General features: G+C 43.2%; 2 protein-coding genes and 1 long non-coding RNA gene across 7 annotated transcripts; 2 read left to right on the forward strand and 1 right to left on the reverse strand.

The window, feature by feature from the left end:
• The first annotated feature begins 21 nt into the window (after nt 1-21).
• Nucleotides 22-1,593, forward strand: LOC142955288 (uncharacterized). Its single transcript, XR_012955828.1, has 3 exons — nt 22-616; nt 753-834; nt 988-1,593. It is a non-coding gene; the product is annotated as an uncharacterized LOC142955288 (long non-coding RNA).
• A 4,338-nt stretch (nt 1,594-5,931) lies between these two features.
• On the forward strand, nt 5,932-17,890 carry zbtb40 (zinc finger and BTB domain containing 40). Of its 2 annotated transcripts, XM_076097025.1 has the most exons (12): nt 5,932-6,033; nt 6,663-6,844; nt 9,263-9,693; nt 9,854-10,047; nt 11,188-11,392; nt 11,558-11,938; nt 12,374-12,580; nt 13,379-13,543; nt 13,675-13,889; nt 13,982-14,138; nt 15,869-16,101; nt 16,668-17,890. In XM_076097025.1, exons 2-12 carry the CDS (start codon nt 6,693-6,695, stop codon nt 16,878-16,880), a joined length of 2,553 nt encoding a protein of 850 aa, XP_075953140.1. In that variant the 5' UTR covers nt 5,932-6,033; nt 6,663-6,692; the 3' UTR covers nt 16,881-17,890. The 2 variants fall into 2 exon arrangements, with proteins under 2 accessions (XP_075953140.1, XP_075953141.1); XM_076097026.1 differs by lacking the exon at nt 5,932-6,033 and having other exon boundaries at nt 6,677-6,815.
• Nucleotides 17,891-18,468: 578 nt separating this feature from the next.
• cyb561d1 (cytochrome b561 family, member D1) lies at nt 18,469-26,793 on the reverse strand. Of its 4 annotated transcripts, none has more exons than XM_076097029.1 (4): nt 26,185-26,793; nt 25,664-25,914; nt 24,686-24,723; nt 18,469-21,118 (listed from the first exon to the last, which is right to left on the reverse strand). In XM_076097029.1, exons 2-4 carry the CDS (start codon nt 25,869-25,871, stop codon nt 20,612-20,614), a joined length of 753 nt encoding a protein of 250 aa, XP_075953144.1. In that variant the 5' UTR covers nt 25,872-25,914; nt 26,185-26,793; the 3' UTR covers nt 18,469-20,611. The 4 variants fall into 4 exon arrangements, with proteins under 4 accessions (XP_075953144.1, XP_075953143.1, XP_075953146.1 ...); XM_076097028.1 differs by having other exon boundaries at nt 25,664-25,952; nt 26,185-26,790; XM_076097031.1 differs by having other exon boundaries at nt 26,555-26,625.
• Nucleotides 26,794-27,093: the final 300 nt, after the last annotated feature.

Genomic DNA, 27,093 nt, shown 5'->3' on the forward strand with positions numbered 1-27,093 from the left:
TCAAATAAGAGAAAATGCACAGCTGCACACACACAAAAATATGAGTGGAAGGTGGTGTTTATAAATAATTTACAAGTGCAACAAGACTCAGGAACTGAAAACAAGAAGATACATTTAATTAGGAAGTTATCAGAATAAATTAATACAAAATAATATAGGTTGAAGTGATCTAACAATCTGGATTTGTGTAAGTCATTTTAACATAGAATTCAAAAAGCTTGAAAGGTGTTCAAAAGAAAGAACAATGTTACTATATTCAGTTAAGCTAAGTTAAGTTTAAGTATAATGGTTTAAGTTAAGTAAAACAAACTCTGAAAACCAGCTGCAGCACCTTCCTCCACCTACGACCGCCACCATCCACCCACGGGCAAAATATCCACCTTGAGCTGCTGCCTGTGAAAAGACTAACTCCTCTCCACCTACAGCCTCTGCCAGCAAACTGCAGGTGCCGCCTCCACCTGCAGGTACTGGCAGACAGCTGCTATCTTAATCTCCACCTACAGGCTCTACCAACAACCATCACCGCTGCCTCCATCTGTGGATCCTTGCAGACGCCTTCCGCCTGAACCTCCACCTGCGGCCATCAACCTCGGCCTCCACCTGAAGACGCTGCCAGGTGATTCTAGCTCCACCTGAAGCCTCCTCCATCTACCTGCACCGCTCAGATAAGAAACACAAACATAGTGTAAAAAGAACATGTCTGAGCTGATGAAGTAAAGCTGTTTGTTTACACCATCTCTTTCTCCTCACAGCTATTTCCACACGTTGTGACTGTGATGCTGAACTTCATGGACCAGAGAGAGCTCTTCTTCCTCCCACTAGTCTCAACTCAAGGTAGAGTTGATCAGCTGGATGTTCAGCAGTGTGAGATATTTGGTAGTGTGCCAGTGTGTAGCCGTGCTTCTTCAGTACCTCTGATTGTTTTAATGGAGGGTTGGTGATGCGCGTTATTTCAATACAACACGTGTTCTTTGTGGTTTCCACCAGACCCTGTTGGAATTCACATCCAGATCTACCAGGAGCTGATCCAGAGCCGACGAGGAGGATCCCTTCTACCAGAGCTGTGTACCAGAGATGCTCCTTCCTCCTCCACATCCTGCACATTCACCACCGACTCCTGCTGCTCCTCTCCCAGACTGAGAGCGCCCCTCCCTGTTCAGTTCCCCACAGCCAGATTAGTGGAAGTCTGAAGAATGCAGAGACGCTCCACCGGAGACTTTAGAGCCTCACGTTTCCAGCCGTGCTCGCTAAATAAAGACGGCCAGTTAGCTCGCTCTGTTACTGTGTACGTGTAAACCTTTTCACTGTTGCTCATTAAAGTCCATCATTCTCTGCAGTCGACTGATCAGTCGTTTGTGTCCATAAGAGTTCACATAAAAGAGACACGTTCATATTAGAGATCATAGTCAGTTTCTTTATGTTTTTAACTTCAGTTTGCCAGCAGATATATTTACTTACTTTTTACTTTCTGATAAATGAGTTGCTACGAATTATTTATTGGTTAAAAATGCTTGTTTCCCAATGTAAATTAATAAATCATGTCTGCATTTAGAAATGTTAGTATTCTTTAATAAACGCTCTTGAGTTTCTCAATTTCGCATAAGCCATCAATAAGTCAGTCAACCAGAATAATATTTACTAATTTATTAATAAAGAATTCTGTAACACATATGAAGCTCATGTCTATATTGCTTTATATGCACAATCTTAACACATTATATTGTATCTACATATAAAGCATCCTATAGGAGAATCTCATCACTGGTATCAAGTATCACATGCATTAACTTGACACCTGTGAGACCAAATCTGAAGAAACTAGAACGTGTTTAAGATGTTTTTCTTTCTGGCTGGTTTCAGTAAAGATTCTGGATCTTTCTCTGATCTTGTTGTAAGAACAATCAGTCTATTGAGAAGGAAACTTGTCTGCTTGGATCTCTTTTTTTTTTAAGATCCACTGATTTCATATTAAAGTCTCTCTCAATTCTTCACAATCTGTAGTTGTCTTAAAGGAAGACCTTCTTTCAGTGGTCTTGGATTAAAACTGCTTTCAGTCAGAGTGTTCCTGTCAGTGGGTTTAGTGGAAATACTTGTTCTTTGAAGCTTTTCTAACTCACCACTGAACTCAAGACAAATATCATCAACATATCAGCCCCAAACTGTGAAGTAATGACCACAGTGGTTATTGTGTTAAATACAATCCATTTAAAATAGGACTCATCAAAAAAAATAAAGTAAATCTTGGTGAAACAATCATCTTAGTTCTCTTGAAAGTCAATGGACAGAAAGTATGTGAAAGATAAATCCTTCTCATCAACAATGAGAGCACTGCTCTTCAGCAGCATGTCAGTGTGTCTTGTATAGGAGGGCAAAGTAATCGTTGCAGAAAACCTGGGGAGCCGCTGCGGGCATTAGCTAACGACATAGAAAGCCTGTCGCGGAGGGCTTATGTACACATGCCCCCCAAAGTACAGAGCGAGCTGGCACGGGACCAGTTCATCAGAGCAATCTTCCCCACTGAACTGCGTGTCCAGGTGCAGCTGCAACACCCACAGTCTTTGCAGGCGGCCTTGGAGATGGCTGTGGAGAGAGAGAATGTGGGGGGTGTAGCGGCTGGAAACTGCCAAAGGGAGGGGCCACCTGCCGTGAGGGCTGCAATGCAGAGCTCCTCAGAAGAAGAGAGACTGGCATGGTTGACTGAAGTGACTGAACTGATTAGGGCTGTGTCTTTACAGCAAACACACCGGCCACGCCCCGGGCCCAGGGTCTGTTGGGGGTGTGGTCAACCAGGACACTTAGCCAGGGAGTGCCCCAAGTCAAGCAAGTCTCAGGGAAACGGCTAAGGGCCCGCATAGAGGAGGATATGCGGACCTCGGCCCTAACTCCAACCCTGTCTTCACAAGCCTCAACATCAGATGGAGGAGCCCAACATCACAGCCGGGGGAGCCAGGCTCCACTTCCCCCAGAAGCAGATGACAGCGCATGCTTGGAGCCTGTCGTTGCAGTGGGATGTACCGGTAAGGGCGATTCTTGTTTCTTCCCTGTCACTGTGGAAGGAGTGCCCTGCTTTGCACTAGTAGACAGGGTCAACAGTAACGTTGGTGTGGCCGGATATGGTCCCGGACGGGACTCTGTTCGACTCCACCGCTGTGCGATTGCGCACGGTCACCGGAGAGCTGGCACCCATGAAAAGCAGAGGTCTGTTGACTATATCTGTGGGGGGGGGGGGGACTGTACGGTACCGGGTGTGGATAGCTTCAGTGCAGGATCCATGTATTCTGGGTTTGAACTTTTTGAAGGCTACAGGCTGCCAGCTGGACCTGCAACGAGGCACGGTGAGGTTCCAAGGGGGGCCTGCTATCACGATGACCACCATCCACACCCCTACTGTGCCTCCTCCCTCTTCCCCAGAGACTGTATCCGGAAACCTTCCACCCATCGCCTGCCTCCCTAAGGAACCCACCCGGGGTGCCTCTTCCCCATCTGACCCCACCATGGCCTACGTAACCCCAACCCTGCCTGGGTTGTACCAGGAGGAGGAGGGGACTCTGGTTGCGCTAAGGGAGGTGTGGAGCAAGAACTGTGGCGGCCTACATCCTCAGGAGCAGGAACAGCTGTGGCAGCTTCTGCTAGAGTTTCAAGGCAGTTTCGCCAGGAGTGAGGACGAGGTCGGGCAAACTCATCTAATACAGCATGAGATTGACACAGACCGCGACCTATCAAGTGCCGCCCACCCCGCCTCCCGCTGGCTCGCCAGCAGGCTTGTGATGAAGAGGTCGCGAGCATGCTGCGGGCGGATATCATCGAGCCTTCCGACAGCCCCTGGGCAGCAGCAGTTGTCATGGTTTCCAAAAAGATACGCGGCTGGCGACTCTGCTCTGACTACAGGCCTGTAAATGGAGTAACCAAGAAGGATTCCTACCCACTGCCCCGCATTGACGAGTAGAGACTCGTCAATGCGGGGCAGTGGGTAGGAATCCAGAGGGACCTGGTCTCGGGGTCCTCTTGGTTCTCCTCCTTGGACCTCCGCAGTGAGTATTACCAAGTGCCACTCGCCCCGGAGGCCCGCCCCAAAACAGCTTTCTGCACCGGACGGGAACTGTGGCAGTTCAAGGTCCGTAGTTTTGGACTTTGTAATGCCCCTGCCACCTTCGCGAGGTTGATGGACAAGGTGTTGGAAGGGGTCCCCCGTCAGCAGTGCCTGGTTTACCTGGACGACATCCTGGTTCATGGTAACTCATCTGGAAAACGGGACACTGAACTTCATCTACTATAAAGAGCTCTTCCTCCTCCCACAATGCTTTGCAGTTAAGGTACCGTCATCAGTGTGATGCACATACTGTATCTGTGGTGTCTCAATGTCTCTGCATGTATTTTCAGTTCATCCGATGTTTTAATGCTTGTTAGAAATGATCAAGTCTGTAGAAGTCATGAATAGAAAACAGGAATGTTTTGTATCTTTGTAATAGAACATCTTAGAATAATATCTGAGGTGTGAACTGTTTGAAGCTCTGATTCTCTTCTGAATGTAAATATTTCTAGTGGAGGTTTTGTGCTGTATGATATATTCATACCAGACATTTTCTCTGTGGTTTTCTCCAGGCCCTGGTGGAATCCACAGAGTTCAAGATCCAACAGGAGCTAATCAAGAACCAACGAATCAATTCCTTCTGCAAGATCTGAGCATCAGAGATGCTTCTTCCTCCTCCTCCTCCTCCTCCTCCACGTTCACCACCAACTCCTGCTCTTCTCAATCGATCTCTGCCGTCAGATCATTGGGGTCCACAACAATTATCATCAAACAGATTCCGTCATATTGGAGATCTCAGTGGATTTGTGGGAGTTTTAACACAATTTTCTCATCAGACACTTTTCTCATTTGTATTATTTGTTTTGCAGTTTGCCAGCAGCTTTCTGTTATTATCAGTTTAAATGAGGAATGCTAAAAGTACTTCTGAACATCTAGACGACCAACTCTTATTATTTAACATAGATAAAGTTCACAAGTTGTTCAAACTTAGAAATATCAATGATCAGCATTTAAAGTAAAAACTTCAGTTGTAGCAACAAACCAGTCCTCGGACTTCACCAACAGTGAACATCATTCATAATATAAAACGTTCTTTTGATTCAATACAAAGTGAGAAATAATTCACTAAAGCTGAACTAAACAGTTGTAGGTTTAACTTCATATCACATGTTTTTCTACATTAATCTTCCAAGTCATGCACTGTTGATATATATATACCTTTAAAATATATATACAAAATATAGAAAAAGTCTAGTTTTGTACAAATATATTCTTTTTACTTTGGAGCCATTTCAGAACTTTGGACCGTGAACTTAAATGTCCTTCCATTGCCAGGTCCTCCTCCTTTATCATGAGTCGTCATATCTCACAAGGCTTTTACACTACAATTACAATTTTGTCGGTCAATTTTTTCCTCATGACTTCATATTATTGTTTTCTGTTTTAATTCATGTTTTTTTTTAAATACCAATGAATGAGGAACCCTAGTCAAAAACACCAATGGCAGCCAATGCAGTTTTATTCACAAAATAGATTAGATAAGGTTTGCCATGGGTCCTACTTTAAATGATCACACTATCACACATCAGGAAGGAGGCACACTGTCAGTCATTTTGAAGGAGACAGACAGATTTCCTCATGAGCTCTGTAAATAAATAAACATTTTGCTGTGCTGGTTGATTGTTACAGTAGTTTATTCTATTCCTTGTATGTTGAATATACGGTTAGAATAAGGGTTAATCTACAATATCAACTGTAAATCACTGTCTCTTAAAACAGCATAAACCGCGTGTTTACATTCTGAACACAGAGGTAACTTGTACAAATCTTCTGACTAAATATTGTGGCAAAAGCTCGGAGCTTTTTCCTCAACCGGAAACGTACCCATTTGGTTGCCGTACCGCCCGTCGCCATTTTCAAAACGGATAAAGCTTTATTGCGCAGAGCAGCGTTGTTCAGCAAAGAAGTTTAAATAAAGAGACGGATCGTTTGAATAATTCAAGGTAATACAAAGACGTCCATTGACTGGAAGCTGCATGTTGGATGGTCCCTGACGACTGTTTTATTCAGATTATAAACGCTCATGTATCCCAATGAGTTTCACTGACCTAACATTAGTAACCTTTTCGAGATTACATTAGCATCCGTAGCTAAAGCTAGAGTGGGCTAGCTCACGTAGCTAAACCTTGAAGACCCTGTGGACCTCAGTGGCATGAGCCTGTAGCCTGAGCAGACAGTCTGCTTGCTTCGTAATGCAGCGAAGGCACCCTAGTTTACGAATATTATCTGACATGACACTTTTTCTTACGCCCAAATCCATATTCTGAATAATCTTACATTTAAGTTAATGCTCTAAACTTGCACCGTAACGTAACATAAGCATTTAAGCGTAAACACTAAACTCGTTTCCTTCCTGATCACATAATCGACTATAGTATATGGAAGCCGGTACCAATATCCATCGTAAACTCCATAAAACCTTCAAATGAATGTGCGTGCTTCTCTGTGTTCCACCGGTAGATGCTATACTCAGTATTCCGGCTTCTTCTACATTTTTGTCCGTTTGCTGGAAATGTAAAACAACGCAGTTAATTTGTGAATTGAGTTTGACACGATGTTCTCTCCTCACAAGAGGGGGCGGGACGTTCTGCCCCTCAACAAGATGCTGGAGCTACCAAACTACAGCAGCCAGCTGATGCAGCAGCTGTGGGCCCTGAGGAAAGAGGGCCACTTCTGTGACTGCACCATCCTGGTGGGAGACAGCCCGCACCGCGCACATAAACTGGTACTGGCCGCCTCCAGCATGCTCTTCAGGTAGCGTGAGCATGGGCTTTGATAGATGACCTGCAGAAGTTGATCTGTAGGTGATCTAAATTTTGGAGGGTGTTGGGTCACTCAGGATAAGTCCAGAGTCTCAAGCTGTTGGAGGCAACTCGTCGAGATCATTCTTGATCATTCATCAAAGAGTAGTTTGAAAAAATAATATTAACGTCCGCTTATTATTATTTTTCTGGAGCTTTTTTTTTTTAAACCAAACTATTTATTCCGATACCAAATGAAAGCTCTGATACTTTTTTCAGTTTGTTAGATGAGAGGAGAAGATCAATACCACTTTCAATAAAGTGGAGTCACGACAGACAGGCCGAGCTCTGCAGTTCAACCTGGCTTAGCGGGGGAAACGGCTAATTTATACTGTTTATTAATGTACTTCTATAGGTCGTTACATGTCAGATGATTTAAAAATGTGTTATTCAATGACTCTGATAAACATTTAGACTCTGAGAGACTTGCATATTGTTTATGAAGACAGTTTGAAACCTGGACCTGGTGCATGGAGAAAGCTTGTAAGAGGACCTTTAGATCAGTGATTCTCAACTGGTGGGTCGAGGACCTGTTTTCAGTGGGTCGCGGGCCTTTGCCGGACAAAAAAAATGTTGTGATTTTATTCTGAAGGGCATTTTTTATGCAGCGGAATTATTCCAGCATTTACGGTACTTGTTCAGCGGTGCAGGAAAAACACCGACCAATGCGTTGTGAATCACATCACGTGATGCAGCTCAGCCAATCAAATATGGGAATTCTGTCAAGTTTCCTGATTTGAGTGAGATGTAGACACACCGTGACACATGGGGGACAGACGAGGATATAGACAGCAGAGCAGGACTATTGTAGTGTGACTTGTTAAAGTCAACTCATGGGGCGATCTCCAAAAGAGAAAACCAGCGAAACCAGAGTCATTAGACTGACTGGACAGACTCCTATAGGTGACTTCTTCCCACATTAATTTCTCTTTCTAGAAGATGAGAAAAATATAATATTGTGGCTTTTTCACTTCACCCTGAATGAACTGAATTTAAAGCTGCAGTGAAAATAATTTTTCTAAAATTAATTCTGTTACGTAATTTATTTATTAATCCAGCCATTTTTTTTACCTGAAATGAGAAGAACATTTATTTATGGATTTGAATGTATTATTTATACTCCATCCAGTTAAATTTCAAAAATGAGAATAATAATTGTTTAAATATAATTGATGTGTACTTTCTTTATTTGATTTGACAGTTGTTTACTACACAGAGACGTTACTACTACTAGACTTCTTGAATATATATATATATATTATAATATATATATAATACATATATATATATATATATATATATAATTTGGGTCGCAGCTTGTCATTAAGGGTCCCTGTGGGTCCCGCAGCCAGACCAGTTGAGAACCACTGCTTTAGATTATGTTGTCAAGTCATTCTCAAATACTGGAGGGCAGATTGTCAGGTTTCAAACTGTCTTCATAAACAATATGCAAGTCTCTCAGAGTCTAAATGTTTATCAGAGTCATTGAATAACACATTTTTAAATCATCTGACATGCAACGACCTATAGAAGTACATTAATAAACAGTATAAATTAGCCGTTTCCCCCGCTAAGCCAGGTTGAACTGCAGAGCTCGGCCTGTCTGTCGTGACTCCACTTTATTGAAAGTGGTATTGATCTTCTCCTCTCATCTAACAAACTGAAAAAAGTATCAGAGCTTTCATTTGGTATCGGAATAAATAGTTTGGTTTAAAAAAAAAAAACATAAATAATTTTAAAAAAAGTGTGATATAAAGAGCAATTAAGAAAAATATAAGAACAGATTCTCAAGTTCCTGAGGCCAAGTCAAGTGGTTACAGGCAGACTGTTGACCATTATTACGGTGGCACTGCATTTTCAAATATATATATATATATATATATATATATATTTATCATTTCTTAGTCCTTATAATATAATTTTGCCTTTTTGTCATCCATTTTTTATTGTTGCAAAGTTTTACCAGGTCAAAATGTTGACTCTTTAGCTTTCAGGTCAGGTCTCACACCGCCCAAGTCTATATTACATCCCAAGTCATTACTGTGACTTGAATACGTCTAACCCGAGTCCAGGTGTCATGTTCACAGCTTTAGTCCACGTCCCCCTACACATATGTATGTATTTGGCTCTGTGACAGGAAAATCAAAGGCACTTTCTTTCATGGAGTTCATCTATTGTTATTCACCTGTTATCTTGCTTTTACCAACTACAGCATGTGGGTCAGAAGCCAGTCGTCCCATTTAAGAAATTCATATAAATCATAGCACTGTAAAGACAATTGGGTAATAAAAGGAGAGATGACTCGTAGTGGGATAGTTTGGGACCTGTGATTTCTGTTAAACGGGAACAAAATGGTGTTCATCTCTGTTAGGTCTCTCCTGGACGGCTCCGACACCATCTCCATCGACACGGCCATGGTGTCCTCGCAGGAGTTCAGCTGTCTGCTGGACATGGTCTACACCGGCAAGCTGCCTCTCGGCAAACACAACGTGGGCCGCATCGTCGCCGCTGCAGACAGCCTGCAGATGTTCGACGTGGCTGTCGGCTTCAAAAATGTCCTCACCAGTCTCGTGAGCCAGCAACCCTCAGTCCCAGTCGTCGCTACACAGACCGAAGGCCTCACCGTGATCAACAAAGCCCAGAGCATGAACCCTGAAGGCTCAGCTTCACCTGGCGAGGACTCGACTCCAGACAAGACAGAGCTTAAACCTGAGCTGAAGAAGAAAGAGGGTCAGAGTGACAGTGAGGACGCAGAGGAACCAGCATGTAAAAAATCCTGCGTGGAGCTCTCTGAGTCCTCAGGTCAGTTTCAGTGTTTCAGCCATAAATGTTACAGTTACTAGTTTATTAGGCACAATTACCTAATGCAATCCAATACAACAACCCCACAATATACAACACAACAACAATGTTCTAACGCTTTCTGACTGCACGCCATGTTTTTATGTCTGCGTGTACACAGAGGCCGAAGAAGCCAAATCCTCAGAAAGTGAAAAGGAAGAAAATAACACAACGGCAGCCGAGGCATCGAGCGGGCCTGCCACTGGTTTTCTGGAACATTCCTCTCAGCTTGTGGAGCTCCTCAGCAACATGTCGTCTATCCTGGAGCTGCTGAGCCAGGCAGCGCAGAGATGCCTGGACGGACAGGAGAGACAGGTAGAACAGTATGAGGGCAAATCACTGTCAATGACATCCGCAAGCACACATTAGATTAACGCACACGTGTGTGTGTAGAGGGCCCGCCTCTGAGATGTAGTAGAGTAGTATTTAGTGGCGGATTAAAAAACACCTCTATACCACTACCTAGCGTCTGTGTCAGAGTGATATCTGGCCAATCCAAAACCGAGGATTGCAACCAATTCGATTTGGTGATAGAATGGTGACTGGATTCCCCCACCTACTGTCAAAAAGAAAAAATACTTGTGAGTGAGCAGGTGAGAGCTTTGCCAGCAGAAGAGCAGTGATAGAAGTCGTGCACCAGGAGATGCTCCTCGTGCTCAAAGCTAAATCGTGGGATTCAGTTTTGCTTGCGCGAGCACAGATATTCTGAGTGATGTAATTTGCGTATGCTTGACTCCAGTAGTTTTTTAGAAAGTAATTTGTTGCAAATGTGGATAGTTTAAATAGTCTAAAAGGGCTTAGAACATTATGATGGAAGTATATAATTGCCATTCCCATGCTCAATTATGTCTCATAAGTTTTTGCTGCAAATGTTTGGTTGATTTATTACACAGATTTGGTGCAAAATTTTTTTACTACTTGAGGATTCATCATATAACACCAGATAAGAGCTCGAGGAACACCATAGAAAAGGTCATTCGCTGATTCGCTATATAAAAATGTTGACATTTGGAAATTTCTGTAAGAATGTAATATTTCTGCCTACCAGGGAAAAGCTCTGTTTTGAGTTTTTTTGAGTTCCTGGAAGCAGGAAGTATCGTGTTGAATTTACAGCAGCGTAACACTGAACGAACACACAGGAAAGTAGAAGCAGTCGTACATCAAATGTCAATGTACAGAGTATTTCTGTTGGAGAAGAACAGTGAGAGCAGCAGAGGGATGAGTCTGACTCTGTTTGTACATTACATAACATTTTTCAAGAAGGGTTTGGGTTTGCATTAATTCTAACGTAGCAGATCCGAAAACAGGGAGGGTTCTTACTAGAACATGATACATTCTTATAAAGCAGGTACCATTAGGAATATACCCTGTCTCTTATATAAGCATTGCTCTCAGATGAAGGGCCAACTCTCGCTGTAGTGGAGGGAAATAAAGGAACATTTGTGCTCCTGCCAGGCCGTGTGTCAGTGCTGTGAGGGGGAGGAGGCAGACCCCAGACCAGCGCTGGATAGGCTGGTGAGCCAGCTCAATGAGGGAGCGCTCCTCAGGCTGCTCCGCGCCGTTCAACACAAAGCTCCCTCCTCCTTTCCCTCACCGCTGCTCTCTCTGGTGGAGCAGTTGGAGAGGAACTCACAGCCGCCAGATGGAAACCAAGCTGGAGGTAAAGAAGAGCCCTTAGTGACTGTGTGAGTGGACTATCTTCACTGTGCAATCTCCCAATGTCAGCTCTAACGAAAGAAAACGCCTGTTTTCTGTTGATCATTGTTATATATTCATATCTTCTTGCTGGGGTGACAATAATAATATTTTTTGACATCTTTTCCAGGTGACTCAGGGAAGCAGAATGGCACCAGAAGTGAAGAAAAGCAGGAGGAAGAGGATGAGGAGGGAAGCATCAAGGAGGAGACAGAGGACGAGGAGAAGGTCCCGAATGCTACGCCAGACTCCTCCTCCTCCTCGTCCTCCAAGCCCTACTCCTGTCGCTGGTGCAAGAGGGGCTTCGCCTACAAGTGTCGCATGCTGGCCCATGTGAAGCGCTGCTTCATGTCCCAGGAGTGTGAGCAGCAGTGCCCTCAGTGCCCGGAGAAGCTGGCCAACCAGCGGGCCCTGCAGCGGCACCGGGCTGAGGCCCACCGCAACACCACGCGGGCGAAGAAGAAGAAGGTGTCCTGCGACCTCTGCGGGAGGACCTTCGCCCACCCATCAGGTGAGACTCGCCGGTCCGTTTGTACGCAACACAAAGGACAACGTAAACATCCTAGCTCTGACACCTGAACTTGAAAACGGCTTCGTGGATGCGGGGTAGCTCTCCAGGTTGAGCGGGTGCCCCATGAATGTGTAGTCCTTAAATATAATACAACCTCCACGTTTGCACTTGTAATTTCCAGAGAAGAATAGTGGTATTTTTGGGCCAATACGGTAATGGTATATGATCCTCTGATGAATGTCTTATTTCACAAACTGATTTTAAATTTGGATTTAGTTGTTGCATAAGCAGATGTTTTGTGTCCCCCTGTCCCTCATTGTATTTACTCATCATGTTGTTGTTTTTGTACATTCTGAAATGATAGAAAGAGGTTTGTTGCAGGCCCCTCTGCAACCTCGACTGAATGTTTGTGCTCCCTCTCTCCTCATATCTCAGGCATGATTTACCACAAGCGCACCGAGCACTTTGAGGAGAAACCGTTCGCGTGTGAGGACTGTGGCGCCAAGTTCGGCGCCAACTCGTCTCTGAAGAATCACATGAGGCTGCACACAGGAGAGAAACCGTACCGCTGCAAACACTGTGACATGAGCTTCGGCGTCGCTGCTGCACTTGCGTACCACACCAAGAAGAAGCACTCTGAGGGTAACTCTCACACACACATTATCCCACTGAATGTCAATAAATGACAACCTATCATCCCCATTAATAGAATTATTATTTATATATTGAATTGGGCCAAACATCTACTTCAAAAGTAACTTGCGTATTTTTTCATCTTTTGTGTCTACGTGACTAATGGGGACAACAGTATTGAGGGAGAGAACGCTGCAGCCTGCAGCACAGCGTCAATGTAAAGTTACGTCCACTTAAAGTGCTCAGACTCGTATTATTATTGTCTGACAATATTATGGAAAGGATCCTACAGAGAAATTAAAGATTTTTCTTTATCTTTCACTTGATCTGGTTTGTTATTGTTTTACCAGTCTCAGCTGGTTCCCCCTCTCTTGAAAACCTTTTAGATACCACTAAGCTACGCTTTCTGTACGCCAACACTGTCGTCGAGCAACACGTCACCTCGCGAGATTTCAGAGGGAGACTTCCACTTTAGCGAGAGTCTTTCCGTAGTGTTTTCAGAAGTTTACAAGAACTATCTGAGCCTGTCAGTGTCAATGCTGACAGACGACGGTGCCACACTGCCCCGAGTGATTACATTACATTGCTTATTTAGCGGCTGCCGTCGCAGCTTTCTCCCTCATTATTGGACCAGTTTCAGAAATTGTTGAGAAATGTGTCAGTTAGACACAAAAGCATGGGGAAATAGGGTCCAGGTTGAAAAATACCGCAAAAAATGAAATACTACTCTGACCTTTGTATTGTGATTTGAGAAATCTCTTTTGAGTTCAGTCTGCACAGAGTCAACATGTCTCTTTTTGGGTTCAGGAAAAATGTACGTGTGTCAGTATTGCAAGGCTGTCTTCGCCCAGTCCATTGAGCTGACGCGTCACGTGCGAACACACACTGGCGATCGGCCCTACGTGTGCAGAGAGTGTGGCAAAGGTTACAGCCAGGCCAGCGGACTCACCGTCCACCTGCACACCTTCCACAGTGAGGACACGCACTCGCATGCATCATTTACTGTGGCATTGATTAGATGAGATGCATATTGTTATGCTGGCTTTAACAGCAATAGAAACGCATGAAGTCATAATTCTGGATTTGCCTCTGCTCCCTGTCAGATTTGTCAGAACCTCATGACTGTCAAAAGTGTTGTCTGAGCTTTTCCTCGCTGGAGGAGCATCGCCAGCACATCCAGGAGTTCCACCCAAAGGAGTTCCACAAGTGTCCCACATGTAGCAAGGTGTTCACTAGCGCCGCCCTGCTGGACAAACACGCAGGCACACACACCGGGACCAAGCCCTTCAGCTGCGACCTCTGCAACAAGTCTTACCAGGTAGGACGAGGTGGATTAGAGCCGCTGGTCAGTTTAAGGTGACAGTTCTTAAATGTTTTATTTTGTGTATGTGTCTATCTCTGTTGCTGTAGCAACTGTCAGGCCTGTGGTACCACAACAGGACCAACCACCCAGAGGTGTTTGCTAACCACACGCGGCAGCTCAAGACCCTGGTCCAGTGTGACATCTGCTTCAAGTTCTTCCCCAGCGCCGCCACTGTGGCCAAACACCAGGCTGCTGAGCACCAAGGTGAGGACACCACAGGCCCTATAAGGTGACATGTGGGCCAGATGTGGCCCTGCACCAAAGCTGCTTAGCCTCTGAGAAATCTTTTGCTACATCTCAACTTCACACCTACTGTAGGTGTCAGAATTTAAATGCCATTTTAAATGAATTTACAATAATAAGAGTCCAAGAACATGCAGTGCATTGTTCTTGTGTTTCTCTTCACTGTGAGCTGGTGTCATAGTCGTACCATCGAAATCAAAACCAAGTCACAACCAAGACCAGAGTGTATTGAGACCGAGACATGACCAAGACTTTGTGGGTGTTGAAGCAGAGTCAAGACCAGGACCCGAGCAGTGTGAGTCCCACACTGCAGGACTAACTTCAGAATAATGGTGGAACATGCAAACCACTAACGGAGCTGAAAGATCCACATTCCCGTAAAAATACCACAGAAAACAAATGAAGATTCCTCCTCATCCACCTCTCTCATTGTCATGTATATACTATGTGTGTGTATGTATCAGTGTACCATGACAATGTCTAAAAATCTTGAGTTTAACAGCCCCAGCTAAGGAGACACGAAGAACAGATGAAAATAAAACCAACAATTTAATTTAACTACCATATTTCTGCCAGGATGCCCAAACACTTTTCTAGTGTTTGCTTTTGCAGACTTTTAAAAGGGTTTATCCTTATACTTTAAAGTAATATTGAAGGTAGAAGCCAACCTGGTTTGACATCTTGTAGTGCTCGGCGGTATACTGGTTAACCGGTTTTAATTTCCCGTATGATATGAATTTTTCACACACCGTCATACGCATAGCCGAAACAACTGCTGTCACTCTTCAACAGGCAGCTAAATATATTGTTCGCTGCTAAGAAGGCTACAGTCGGAGCTAGTTGTCTTAACTGTATTGAGAGGGACCCCTAATCATGGTTATAACTTTATAACACAACAATTAATAACCCACAACTAACGCTCTTTAAGAGGGCAAAACACCACAGCACACAACAGTTTGTGACACATAAACAAATTGTAACACTAATAATTGTACATTTATAAAATTTCACCGCCGAACGGCATGCTGGGTACAGCTCGCACGCTAGCCTGCTAGCACAACAGTTTGTTAACAGCGAGAAGCTCCGTCGCTACAGTAACGTTACATTAAAAGAGCGATGCAGGATGAACAAAGACAGACCGGAGATGCACCGATATAATGTGTACCCAAGAGAGGAGCTGTGTCTGCTGTTTGGAAGTGTTTTGGTTTTAAAAAATGTCACTGCATATGACAAGAAAAGCAAGCGGAGGAGTGACATTACGAACGCAATAACGATCCACCTATGCAAGGACATGGTCCTGCTACAGACAGTGGAGAAAGACGGGCTCAGAGCAATGATTAAAACATTGGATTCAAGGTACGTCTTACCGGGGCGACAATACTTCAGCCAAACTGCTTTCCCAACATTATACAAACAAAAGAGCACACCCTATAGTAAGCAAAGCCTTTATACATGATGACATTCAAATGTTATTATATTCTATGTACTTCTGACAGTAGAGTAAGCCACTATGAACCTATATAAAAACACAGTTAAAGGAAAACAAAAATACCGTGAAACCGCCAGAATCTTAAAAAATACCGTGATACACATTTCTGGTCATACCGCCCAGCACTACTGCACAGTACCTACAAGATCTAAACCTCCTCTGCCTTCATTGCATTAATGACCGGAGTTTGTCTGCTCTCCAGGCTGCGCAGCGGGGGCGGTGCAGTGCCCGTACTGCCCGGCCCTGTTGGGCGGGGAGGAGGAGCTGCAGGAGCACGTCAGCAGCCAGCACGTCGGTGGCCAGAGCGCCGAGGTGTTCAGCTGCCCCCTCTGCCCCCTGGTGGGCTCCTCCCAGCTGGAGCTGCAGGAGCACCTGCTCTCCTGCCACATGGAGACACAGGGGGCCGGGGAGGAGCAGGCCTCCACCTCCCACACAGTAAGTAAGATGGGCAATATACAGCAGTACACGCTGGTGTGATCTCAGCCCTCAGCTGTTAGATACTGAAAAATATTTTCCACCCCTGCTAAGATGATAGATGCATATACAAACATAATCAAAAGACAGCTGATTATGAAGTAATCAGTTCAGTCATTTATCAGTGACATTGTCAAACATTAGTTTTATTATTTCCTTGTGTGACTTCACTATTATACTAAACTGCAGCCCGGTGAAGTGGCTCTAAATACCATTCTGAACTGAGGTTTTCTGAATACTGTGAATACTGAAGCTTCGACACAAAAGTGAAACCAAATGTCTGTCTGTGGTTGACATTGCAGTGTTTGACTTGGTCTAGATTAGAGCAATGCTATAGGAGTGCTATGCTAACCTTCCAAGCAGCTGGCCACACCCCAATTAGTGATGTCACTACCAGTGTTTTGCCTGATGGAAAACACTGAGGCCAAAGTGCAAATGCATTGCAAGTTTCAGCCAACAGAGCAGTGCATTTTTACCTTTTTAAAGTGAATTAATATCTAGAATATATGACGTCTCTGTCCAATCAGGTGATTGCAGCAGATCCAACAGGCAGCGAAGGGGCGGAGTCAATCCTCTCTGAGGAGCAGGCACAGCTGGCAGCTGCCCAGCAGGTGTTTGTGGCTCTGGCAGGTGGAGAGGGTGAGTCGGCTGCGGAGGTAGTGGAGGTCAACATGTATGACCTGCTGAACAGCTCGGTCACCTTCATTTGCGAGGACAAACCGCCAGGTCCTGACTCTTAACCATGAACTATGACCCCTGGAGGAGTCCGGAGCCTGCAGCAGCTTTATGCTTTCATGACTCTTCTCATCATTAAACAGCTACGACTCTGACACAACTCACACAGCCAGGACCCTTTGTGATGTAGGTTCATGTCTAATCCACCATCATCGTTTCTGTTGTAGAACTGTTTTGCAATTAAATGTGGTGAACGTGTGTTTGTGTTTGACACAACTCTTTAGCCAACCTGGGTTTCTGTATATAATGTCAAGTCAAAGGCAGAAAAACAAACCTGAGCTCCGTTAGGCTGCCTCGGCCGTCAGAATGTGGCCACGAGTCATCTCACATAGCCAGGCTTATCTCCACAGCACGAAGGAAGGGTCTGATCATTCTGGTAGAGGGGAAAATGCTCTGGTTTGTCTCTCTTTCAACCAATCACAATCGTCTTGGGCGGCGTTAAACACAGAATGCATCGACGGTGCCCTTGAAAATAGATAGAAGCCAATGTCAGGCTTACACCCAGCGGTGTAGTGGTGGTTGATGATGTGGGTGTACTAGATGGACGGGATGGTTACTGAGGAGGAAGTGGTTATACTCTGCTAGATATTCCGATGTATATATAATACTGAGTGTAGATCTACCGCTTCTACTCCCAGTCTGTACCCGGTGAGTCAGACTAGGCCATGAGTAGAGTGAAAATGTATGTCCTTGGAAAAAGTTTTCATGGATACAACTTTTACAAATGTTTTATTGAGCTTTTAAAAACAACTCTGCAAATTCCCTTCACCCATTTGTGCCCAAAGACTATATTTAGTATGATAAGGAAAAATGACACATTTGTTCTGATTCGTCAAGTCTTGAAATTTGGTTTGGACTTACTATGGGCAAGTATTTAACAGTATAACTTATAATATTTAAGATGACATCAACAATCACACTTTTATCAATGGTCAAATGAAGGATTTTTTTGTAAAATTATGAAAAACACTGAAATTGTGTTTAATAAATGTCTTACATATCTATTTGTACACTGTATATGTGTACATATCTTTGATATTCAATTTGATTGATTACTTCATAGATTTTTATATTCTATTTATATATTCCATAGAAATAAAAGTTGCACAGAACTATTTTAAGTCATAGAGCAGATGAAAACAATCACTTGAGGAGCTGCTCTCTCCTAGTTCCAAAGGGTTTCAATGCCCTTCAGGAAGTATGCCGTTTGCTTCTATTAAACCTCAGAACTCTCTTTTCTGAAGTAACTATGGACTCGATAACGATAAGAAAAACATTAAATACTGGCAGCTTTATTCTTTGAAATGCTGAGGCTAGAACATAAAGATAACACGTGGCTGCATTGCATTCTGGGTTGTTTGCAACTGAAGGGTAGAAACTGGTATCACTCTTCTACACTGGACGTGTCAGTGAGAAACGACAGCTCCGGAAATGTTCTCCTCCAACATGTAGTTTTTACATTTGTTATTCCACGTAACCAGGAACATGTGGCACCATCAAGACAACTCGTCCAGAAAGGGTTTATCACCAGTAAAGGAATGGTCTTCAAGGGTGGATTTGTCTCATTAGAAATAAAAAGCAAATAATGCAAAATCAAATGTAGTTATTTGTTTATTACAGAAGGTTCACACCTAACAAATACAAACCTACAACTTCCATTGTGATCACCTCATGCACGCTCAAACAGCGCAAAGACCTGAGAAGCACGCTGAACACATTCAATAAAGAAGTTACAAAATTCCCTCTGAATTATTTTCTACATTTATTGCAGTACATGCTTTTCACCCAAGGTGAAGTGAAACCAGATTGTTGAAAATAGCTAACAAAAGCATCAAGGAAGAGCAGTTAAGAAAAAAACAAAACATCTTTCTATCAGTAGAAAACCGGATTTTAATGAAGGAAAAGTAAAATGTCAAATCTCGTTTGGGGAAGAACTCCTGGATGGCGTTGCATACCATTACCCAGCATTAAGCACATTCTACATGTGATGTGTAGAGTTATCTGTGTCTTGCTGTACATAAGTCACACTGTAGGTACCGCTGCTTGCAGTCTGAAGGCCATCCAATGATTTGTAATGGATTTAATACATAGCCTGCTGCCAACAACAAAGACTCCTACTGCTACAGTCACTTCACACAATCACGTGAGTGGAAGATACTGAACCCTAAATGTCTCCCTTTCTCATCAATGTGTCAGTGTGCGTGATTGGTTTAGAGCAGAGGTAGCCAATATGGTGCCCGCGGGCACCTGGTCGCCCGCAGGGACCACGTCAGTCGCCCGCAAGGCATGTTCTAAAAATAGCACAAGTCACCATGGAGCTCCGTCTAAATATTGTAGTTGCTGTTCATTTTTAATCAAAAACGCTTGCATTAGTGTAGATTTTAAAATGACTATTTCTTGTCATAAGAGAGTTGGGTACCCGGAGGCGCACGGCGGACAGCCAGGAAGAGGCTGCCGTACCGCACTAGGTTTTCAGGTTCCGAATGGCGGGCACTTCCCGTTGGCACCGGACGCGCGCCGCGAGCGCACCCCGTCGTCAGGTCCGTCAGTCCTCGGAACAGGCCGCGGAGCAACAAGTCTTGGGTGGCAGAGGTAGAAGCGAGGCAACGCAATCCGACTGAATAGGCCCAGACTAGAGGTTTGAACGCGGGCGCCCGAAGATACTAGTTTCTTCGTGGAGAAAAAGGTACCATTAGAAATGGTGTCGGTGACAACAAACGGGGCTCCCGCCATGACGGGCCGCATGTAGGCTTCATTGCGCAATGTAAAGGCGATCCAGACTTCCCAAAATGTCTACATTGCCACTGCATCATTCACTAGCAGGCGCTGTGTGCAAAAGTAACCGGCTTTGATCATGTGATGACTCCTGTCGTGAAGATCATAAATGTCATCCGATCCAAAGCCAAACAACACAGGATATTCATAACTGATCATTTGTATAAACATGGGACGGAGTTGATTTGTTGATCATGATTTGTTCAAAAATGTTACAAAAGTGGTTAGTACAAACGAGACATGATTTGAAGATATGACAGTTAATGATTTCATAAAAAATGTTAGAAGTGATCATTTTTACAAAAATATAACAGGTGTGATTTTGAACCAAATGCTACAAATGTGCTTATTCATACAAAACTGTCAAGAAAGATATTTACTAAAATATCAGAGATGCGACACCTCTGACCTTCAAATGTTGAAACAGAAGAACAGAAATAAATGTTTAAATATATCTGTGTTTCCTACCATCATGTTGTGGAAATCATTGTTAATAATTATTGTGAGGAATAGTTAACATTGACATGTGATCAGACAGTCTCTTCACATATATTATTATTATTATTATTATTAAAAGGCGATCTGTGCAACTTTGTTATTCAGGAAGTTTGTATCAAACAAGTAGCCCTTCATACTACTCGGTACCCTTGAAGTAGCTCTCAGTTTCAAAAAGGTTGGTGACCCCTGGTTTAGAGTGTGACGAGCAGGTGGCACCTAGCATGGCAGCCTCTGCCATCAGTGTAAGTGTTGATATGCAGTTACAAGCGCTACAAGTCTCCAGAAGACTAGAAAGTTGTTATATAAATGCAGACTGTGGGACTGCCAGCATGTCGAGCTATTCTTTAGTTATTTTACTTTAGGGGAGCACTCTTCAATGTGATTGTCTGGGCCTCTGACTACAATGTAGACCCAATATGGCCACTGAGAGAACAATGAGGATCTGCCTCGCGCTATGTGCTTCCTAGCTTGTGATCTTCTTGCGGGGCAGGTAGGCATTCGTGATCTGGTTCATCACCACCAGAGCGGGGAAGAGGGGCAGCAGGAGGAAGCCCCACCAGGCCACCCCTTTCACCGTAGCCTGGAACCAGTCTGAGAACATGGCCGACACCACGGTTACCGTGGCCAACAGGTAGACCAGCAAACCACAGGTGGCGTGGTACAGCTTCAGCCTCAGCGGAGAGGAGGACAGACGCAGCAGCTTAGGGAAGATCAAGCAGATACCGCAAGCCGCTTGGAGCACGGTGGCAGCCAAGGTGCTGATGCCCAACCAACTGTGCCAGGTGACCAGGTGGGGGAGCTCCGACACGTTCTTGCTGGCCAACATGAAGCCCAGGCCAGTGGCCGCAGCTATCAGGACCAGAGCCTGACAGAACCAGTGGAGACGGACTTTACACTTCCGAGATTTGAAACAAAAGGGGGATCCTTCAGCCGAGAAGAGGAGGATCCCTTCAGTCATACACAGGCAGTACTGCAGCAGAGAAAAGACACAAAGGTGTATATACAGGTGTCTTCTTCTCTTCTTTGCAAAGCAGATAGAACGTGTGTGTGTGTGTAAAGAAACACAAAACAATGGGTTCTGACGTAAGAAAGTAAAGGCTGAGGTAGAGGCGAAAAATGAGTCTATTATTTTCAGGGGCATAAAAAAGACCTAGTCTTTGTCTAAAATATAACTTTAAGTCACACTTGATATAGACACTTAAATTTACCTTTAGCATAAAGCTTCCCTATGAGTGACTAATCAATGCATTATGGGTTTCACAGAATTGAAACAATGGTGGATGCAACAGCGAAACCAAACCAAGTGTGGGAGACAAAACAGAAATAGTTAGCTAAATGTAATGGAAGTATTGGATAAACAAATAAATGGTAAATGGACTGTACTTGTATTTCTCTTTTCTAGTCTTCCGACCACTCAAGGCACTTTAACACTACATGTCATCATTCACCCATTCACACACTGATGGCAGGACTACCATGCAAGGTGCCACCTGTCCATCAACATTCACACACCGTAGGAACAGCTACAGGAGCAATTTGGGGTTGAGTGTCTTGCCCAAGCACACATGGACATGGACTAGTGGAGTCGGGGATCGAACCACCGATCCTCTGATTGAAGGACGACCCTGCTCTACCACTGAGCCACAGTCGGCCAACTTTTAGCTAAATAGTTAGCTAAAAGTTGGCGTAGTGCTATTGTTGCCATAGCACAAAGCTCTCACCTCAGGCTTAGCCATGGCTACTTATCAAAGGAAAAAGGCTATGTTTAAATGATTATGTGTTTTTTATGCTGTTGTTTGTGGTCACATCAGCACATATTTAGGTCACTTTCGCCAGTCTGAATGAATGGATAATTCTAGTTTATTACAACTTGGGTTTGTTTTTGTAGTTTTGACCATAATGTCTCTTGTTTATGACAACACTGTACACCCCAAAGTAATTAATGAGATGTGTGAACATGGTTACATTGCTGCAACAAACTCTGACGGTGTAGACAGGTTGTTAAAAAAACAACTAACTAAAAGGGAGTACAACTAAACTGTGAGTAATGATTCATCCTACAGGAGAACTATGTATGTAAGGTAGTTGAACCAACAGGTGTTTCCTGTTTTTCCATGTTGCAGCGCTGTTGCTGCATTCACAGATCTCAGCAATTACTTTAGTGAGAATAGTGCTTATGATTTTGATTGATATCATGGCCAAAATTATGTCAATAAGCCCAAATTGTAATAAATAGGAATTATCCTTTAATTGTAGTGCAGCATGAAGACTGTCATGTGATTTTCTTTACCCGGAACACTGTACGACAAAACAACCAGACACAGGAACAGTTTCTTCCCGTTTCTTCCCACTATCAGAGCTGTGTTAACGTTGTCCCTAGCTGATATTCTAATTCTCTGTTTAACAATTTGCATCTTCAGTATAGGAACCAATGGGTTTGAGGGAAGTCAGACAGTAATGAGAGATATAATAACATGTTGGTTTGGGCTTTTTCATGGGACTTTAACTTGTGAACAAGACCGGTGAGAAGACCGAACATAATCCTCAACTGGACAATAAAGTTTACTCTACTCTATTTACTGAGTCAAATATAGAATAATACCAGCGTTATCCTTTAAGTGCGGGTGGTATAGTTACCTGCAGTGTGATTTAGAATGATCAGTCATTTAGAATGGAGGTTAAACTGTCCACTGGAAGTTAGAATGAGGTGTCCACATATTCTATTTTATCAATCAGAAATCAGCATCATTACAATATTATTGTATCATGATACAATAATAAACATGTCAGTATATTTAGTGCCACGTCACTATGAGACTGTATGGCATTGTGCCATTGAGCCTTAACGACCAGTGAAAGCAGAAGTCTGTTTTACCGGTTCCACTGTGTCTACTGAAAATGTTTTTCAACCATCTGTCTATGGTTGAAAAACATTTTCATATTAAATAAAGGGCAGCTACTGAATGAAAATTAGGGAAATGAACATTGCGGATCAGACTTACATGACTGATAATCACGCGGTGACACCATGACATCCTGTAAGCTGCTGTCGCTAACATATTCAAAGTCAGTTTGTAACACGATACCCGACGCAGTGATGCTACACAGTCTATCTATTATTCACATCGGAGAGAAGAATGAGACACGGAGAATAGAGGGTGTGAGTCTACAGGTATGTGGAGGGTTTACAGGAGACTTCATGTTTTACCAGTGAAATCATACCCTGCATTATTTTAGTAGTTTACATTTGTTTATGTCAAAGACCAGATATCACATGATTACTTCCTAACCTATATTTCAGCAGTTTGATACGCATTACTGAAAGACCTGCCTGAATGAATGTGTGAATCACTACTGAAGTGTTGTAACATTCCCACTGATAATTCTTGTCCATGACACAATGATATTAATATGTCCCAATGCTTCAAACTAAGGAGGAAATAAAAGCCAATAAATCCATGTCAGGTAATGGTCCCTTCATATTTTTTTCTCGTAATTATGAGGAAAAAAAACTCAAAAGGTATGTGTAAGTGTTTTAAAAGATGGTTTTGTCATGAAAGTCATTGGTTTCTCGCAATTATTATATCATTATCTAATGATTGTAATGAAGACTCTTGTCATATTTAAGAGCAGGGTTGGATTAACCCACTACGGTGCAGTCACGCCACCAAATTAAAGCTGCCACTTCAATGTAAAAACGTGAACATCTTTCTCTAGAGCCAGTGTTTGGTTTGTCCGTTCTGGGCTCCTGTAGAAACATGGAGGTGCAACATGGAGGACTACGTGGAGAGGACCAGCTCCCTGTGCAGATATGAAGGGTTCACTCTAAGCTAACGAAAACACAACGATTCTTACTATCATGTGATTCATTACCCTTATCAAAAAACATAGTTAAGTATTAACTATTTCTGCCAATACATGCCTGAAATCCAACACACTGTACCTTTAAGTATTTTCCAGTCCATTTACAAAACGTTATTTTTATCATTGCAAAGATGAAATTTCCCCCATCCTCGCCCATTTTAGGAGCAGTGGGCTGCTGTAAACCAACAGCCGTGCCAATACTAGTAATAATTGATTATCTATCAGGATTCTCTCAAGATCATGCAAAATGAAGATAATCAAACTAATAATAAAATAAACGTTTTTGCTTAATAGTTTTATATTATAAATAACCTACAGAAAACAAGGTAGTTAATGTTTTTATACTCGAGATGAATGTTCCAACAGTGTGTGATTTATCAAAGTAATGCCGTACTCAAACCTACACACACTGAAGGGACTTGTCACAGAGTAGGTTGGAACGGTGACAATAAGTGCACAGCACTGAAGTGTCTGGTTGAACAGGAGTGGTGAGAGACTGATAGCTGCATACCACTGACACAGATACACCGTCAGGTTCTGTCACAGTGCACAATGAGAGGGCATGTCAGCTGAGACCAACCCATGATCAGAAGAGGAGAGAGGACTGAGTGTGTAAGAACAAGGAGACAGGTGGAGAAGGTGAAGTCATGTACTGTATGGACTGCAAACTTACTGCAACAGACATGCACACCGGATGCCACGAAAACAGACCTGGAACACAGAGAAACACCTGTGAGCATCTTGCAATTTAAAATGTTTGGAAGTTCATTAATGACAAAACTGTAGAGTGATCACAACTGTTTCCAGATTTGAGTTCTAGTAGGGCTTCAGTGGGGCTCGCTACAGGCTCACCTTTGTTTATCCAGTTTCCAAAATGACATTACCAAAATGATTATCACATGACACAGCTGAAGGAAACCGTGGCAGCAGATTTCACATTGACTGCACACTCAATCGGACAATATTTTGTGCTCCACTCAACTCACAGAAATAAATCGGATGATAGTTTTGCTGATTGATTAATAATGCGTTGTTTATCTTCTAGAGATATAGCATCATTCACTGGTCCCAGCTTCTTCAATGTGAGGCTTTCACAAGCCGTTTCATCTCAATGCAAATATCACAGTGGGCATTTATCAGAAGGCATTTCAGAGATGGCATAATTATGCTATTTGAAAATTCCATACAATCAGTAGTTAAATAATCACTCTACCCAAATAGAAATCAATAGAAATATTACACAAATATAGCAGTACAAGTCTTCACAGTAATATTAAAGGAGTATTATAATAAATATCCTAAGTGTTAAATGCCACAAACAATGATACAGTAACCCTTTAAAATGTGATAAGTTATTAAGAGGATATTTTATAATTTTGCATTACTTTGTTTTATATAAATCACCCCTTCATTTTCAACTGCTTCATTGTCAAGTTTCTAATAAGAAAATTGCGAGAATGGAGAGAATAAGTTGATAAAGCTATATGAGGAGGCTAGTAGTCTTTTCTATTAATTAAATGTATTGGTTTATTCAAACCGAATGAACCGAACAAAATCAACGCATTACTCGAGTCTAAAATAATTTATATAAACTATGGCATTTTTAATGAAAAAGTTATTCTATTTTGATAGAATTATATAAGTGACGAACTAGTGTTTTGGTCGGCAGGATGTGTCTCCCAACATCCATCTGTCCACTCACTGGTTCCGGGTCTGGACAGCAGGGAGATGATGAGGGTCAGGCCCAGGCCGGTGACATGAGCCGCTATCACCGCCGCCCTCCGGAGCCACACATACAGCCAGTAGTCCCGCATCCCCAGGCCCTCTCCCACCGGGCTGTACTCCACGTCAGACGGCATGCCACTGGATCACCTGCCGACTCCGGCGGGTGTGGAGGGTCAGCTGAAACGGAGAGACGCAGTGCGTGTGTTGTCGCACCACTGCACGCGCTCCATAATCATTTGGTGGAGGAGGATGAACCGGACAGCTGTCTACAAGCTAGATGTGCGATTCGATGGACCACAAACTTACATACTTCCGGTATGTAGTTATTCTAAGTCCGCGTCCAGGTGAAGCGTCTTATAGTTTTATTAATTTACGGCCTTACCTAAAAAATGTGCAAAGGGTATAATATTCAATGAATATAGGAACTGAACTTTTACTACAGCCTACCATTCACGGTGTGGTACTGAAGCAATCCACGTCGGTTACGTTTGTCTCCATTTCCCAAGGAAAATCTGTTGTTCAGCGGGATAAAGGCTGTATTGGTTTTGCAAGTTCCGTTTTGACGTGAAACATCTGTTAACTTTCCAGTCGTAGTAGTGGTTTTCGGCAAATTGACGAAACGGAAGAAGCGGACGCTATTTATTTATCCTCCCGAGGCAAATGCGGTCCGACTATGCATTACAGACTGGGTCGGCTAATGTGGGCGGATTTAAAGGTCTGGACTGAGGCGAACACTATCCGACAAGCTGACGGTTGTTCTCGTAATGTTCTTTCAACTTCTCACATCCTCTAAAACCAAAGTCCCAGCAGTGTGTACCTGGTGCACAGTGAAGATTGGAAGTCTCTTCGCTGCCACGGCTGATGGCCCGTATTATCCTGTAATACATCCATGGTATTGTTTTGGTTGCACTTCCTGGTTTGGCTCGTTCGTGAACGCCGAAGAGTAGGAGAGATATGAAATGGTTCACTTCCATTTCCTGCTTTTCAATTTAGTCGCTTGGTATTCAGTTAGATGGCGGTCTGATCTCCACAGCGTGCTCCAAACTGCCGACGGGATTTACCTCGTATGCATTTTAATTAATGATAATGCGTCATTTATTATTATGAGTGGCACAAACTTGTGCTGGATACATTTAATTAAATAACGGAAAACATGCCACTTAGTACTCTATTCCAGCCCTTTCAGTAAAATTCATGTCGTTCCTAATTCAAATATGACTGACTTTTTGCACTGTTTTTGTTGTACTATAGTAGACTATAGAATTTGTGGTCTCTGGTTACCACATATCACATGACTTTATTCCGTAATCAGTTAGCATTTCATTATTTAATATCGTTTCTCAGTTGCCTTGTTTA

Source organism: Anarhichas minor, unplaced genomic scaffold (genome assembly GCF_050575085.1).
Source record: "Anarhichas minor isolate MPS153535 unplaced genomic scaffold, ASM5057508v1 ptg000023l, whole genome shotgun sequence".
Lineage (NCBI taxonomy): Eukaryota > Metazoa > Chordata > Actinopteri > Perciformes > Anarhichadidae > Anarhichas > Anarhichas minor.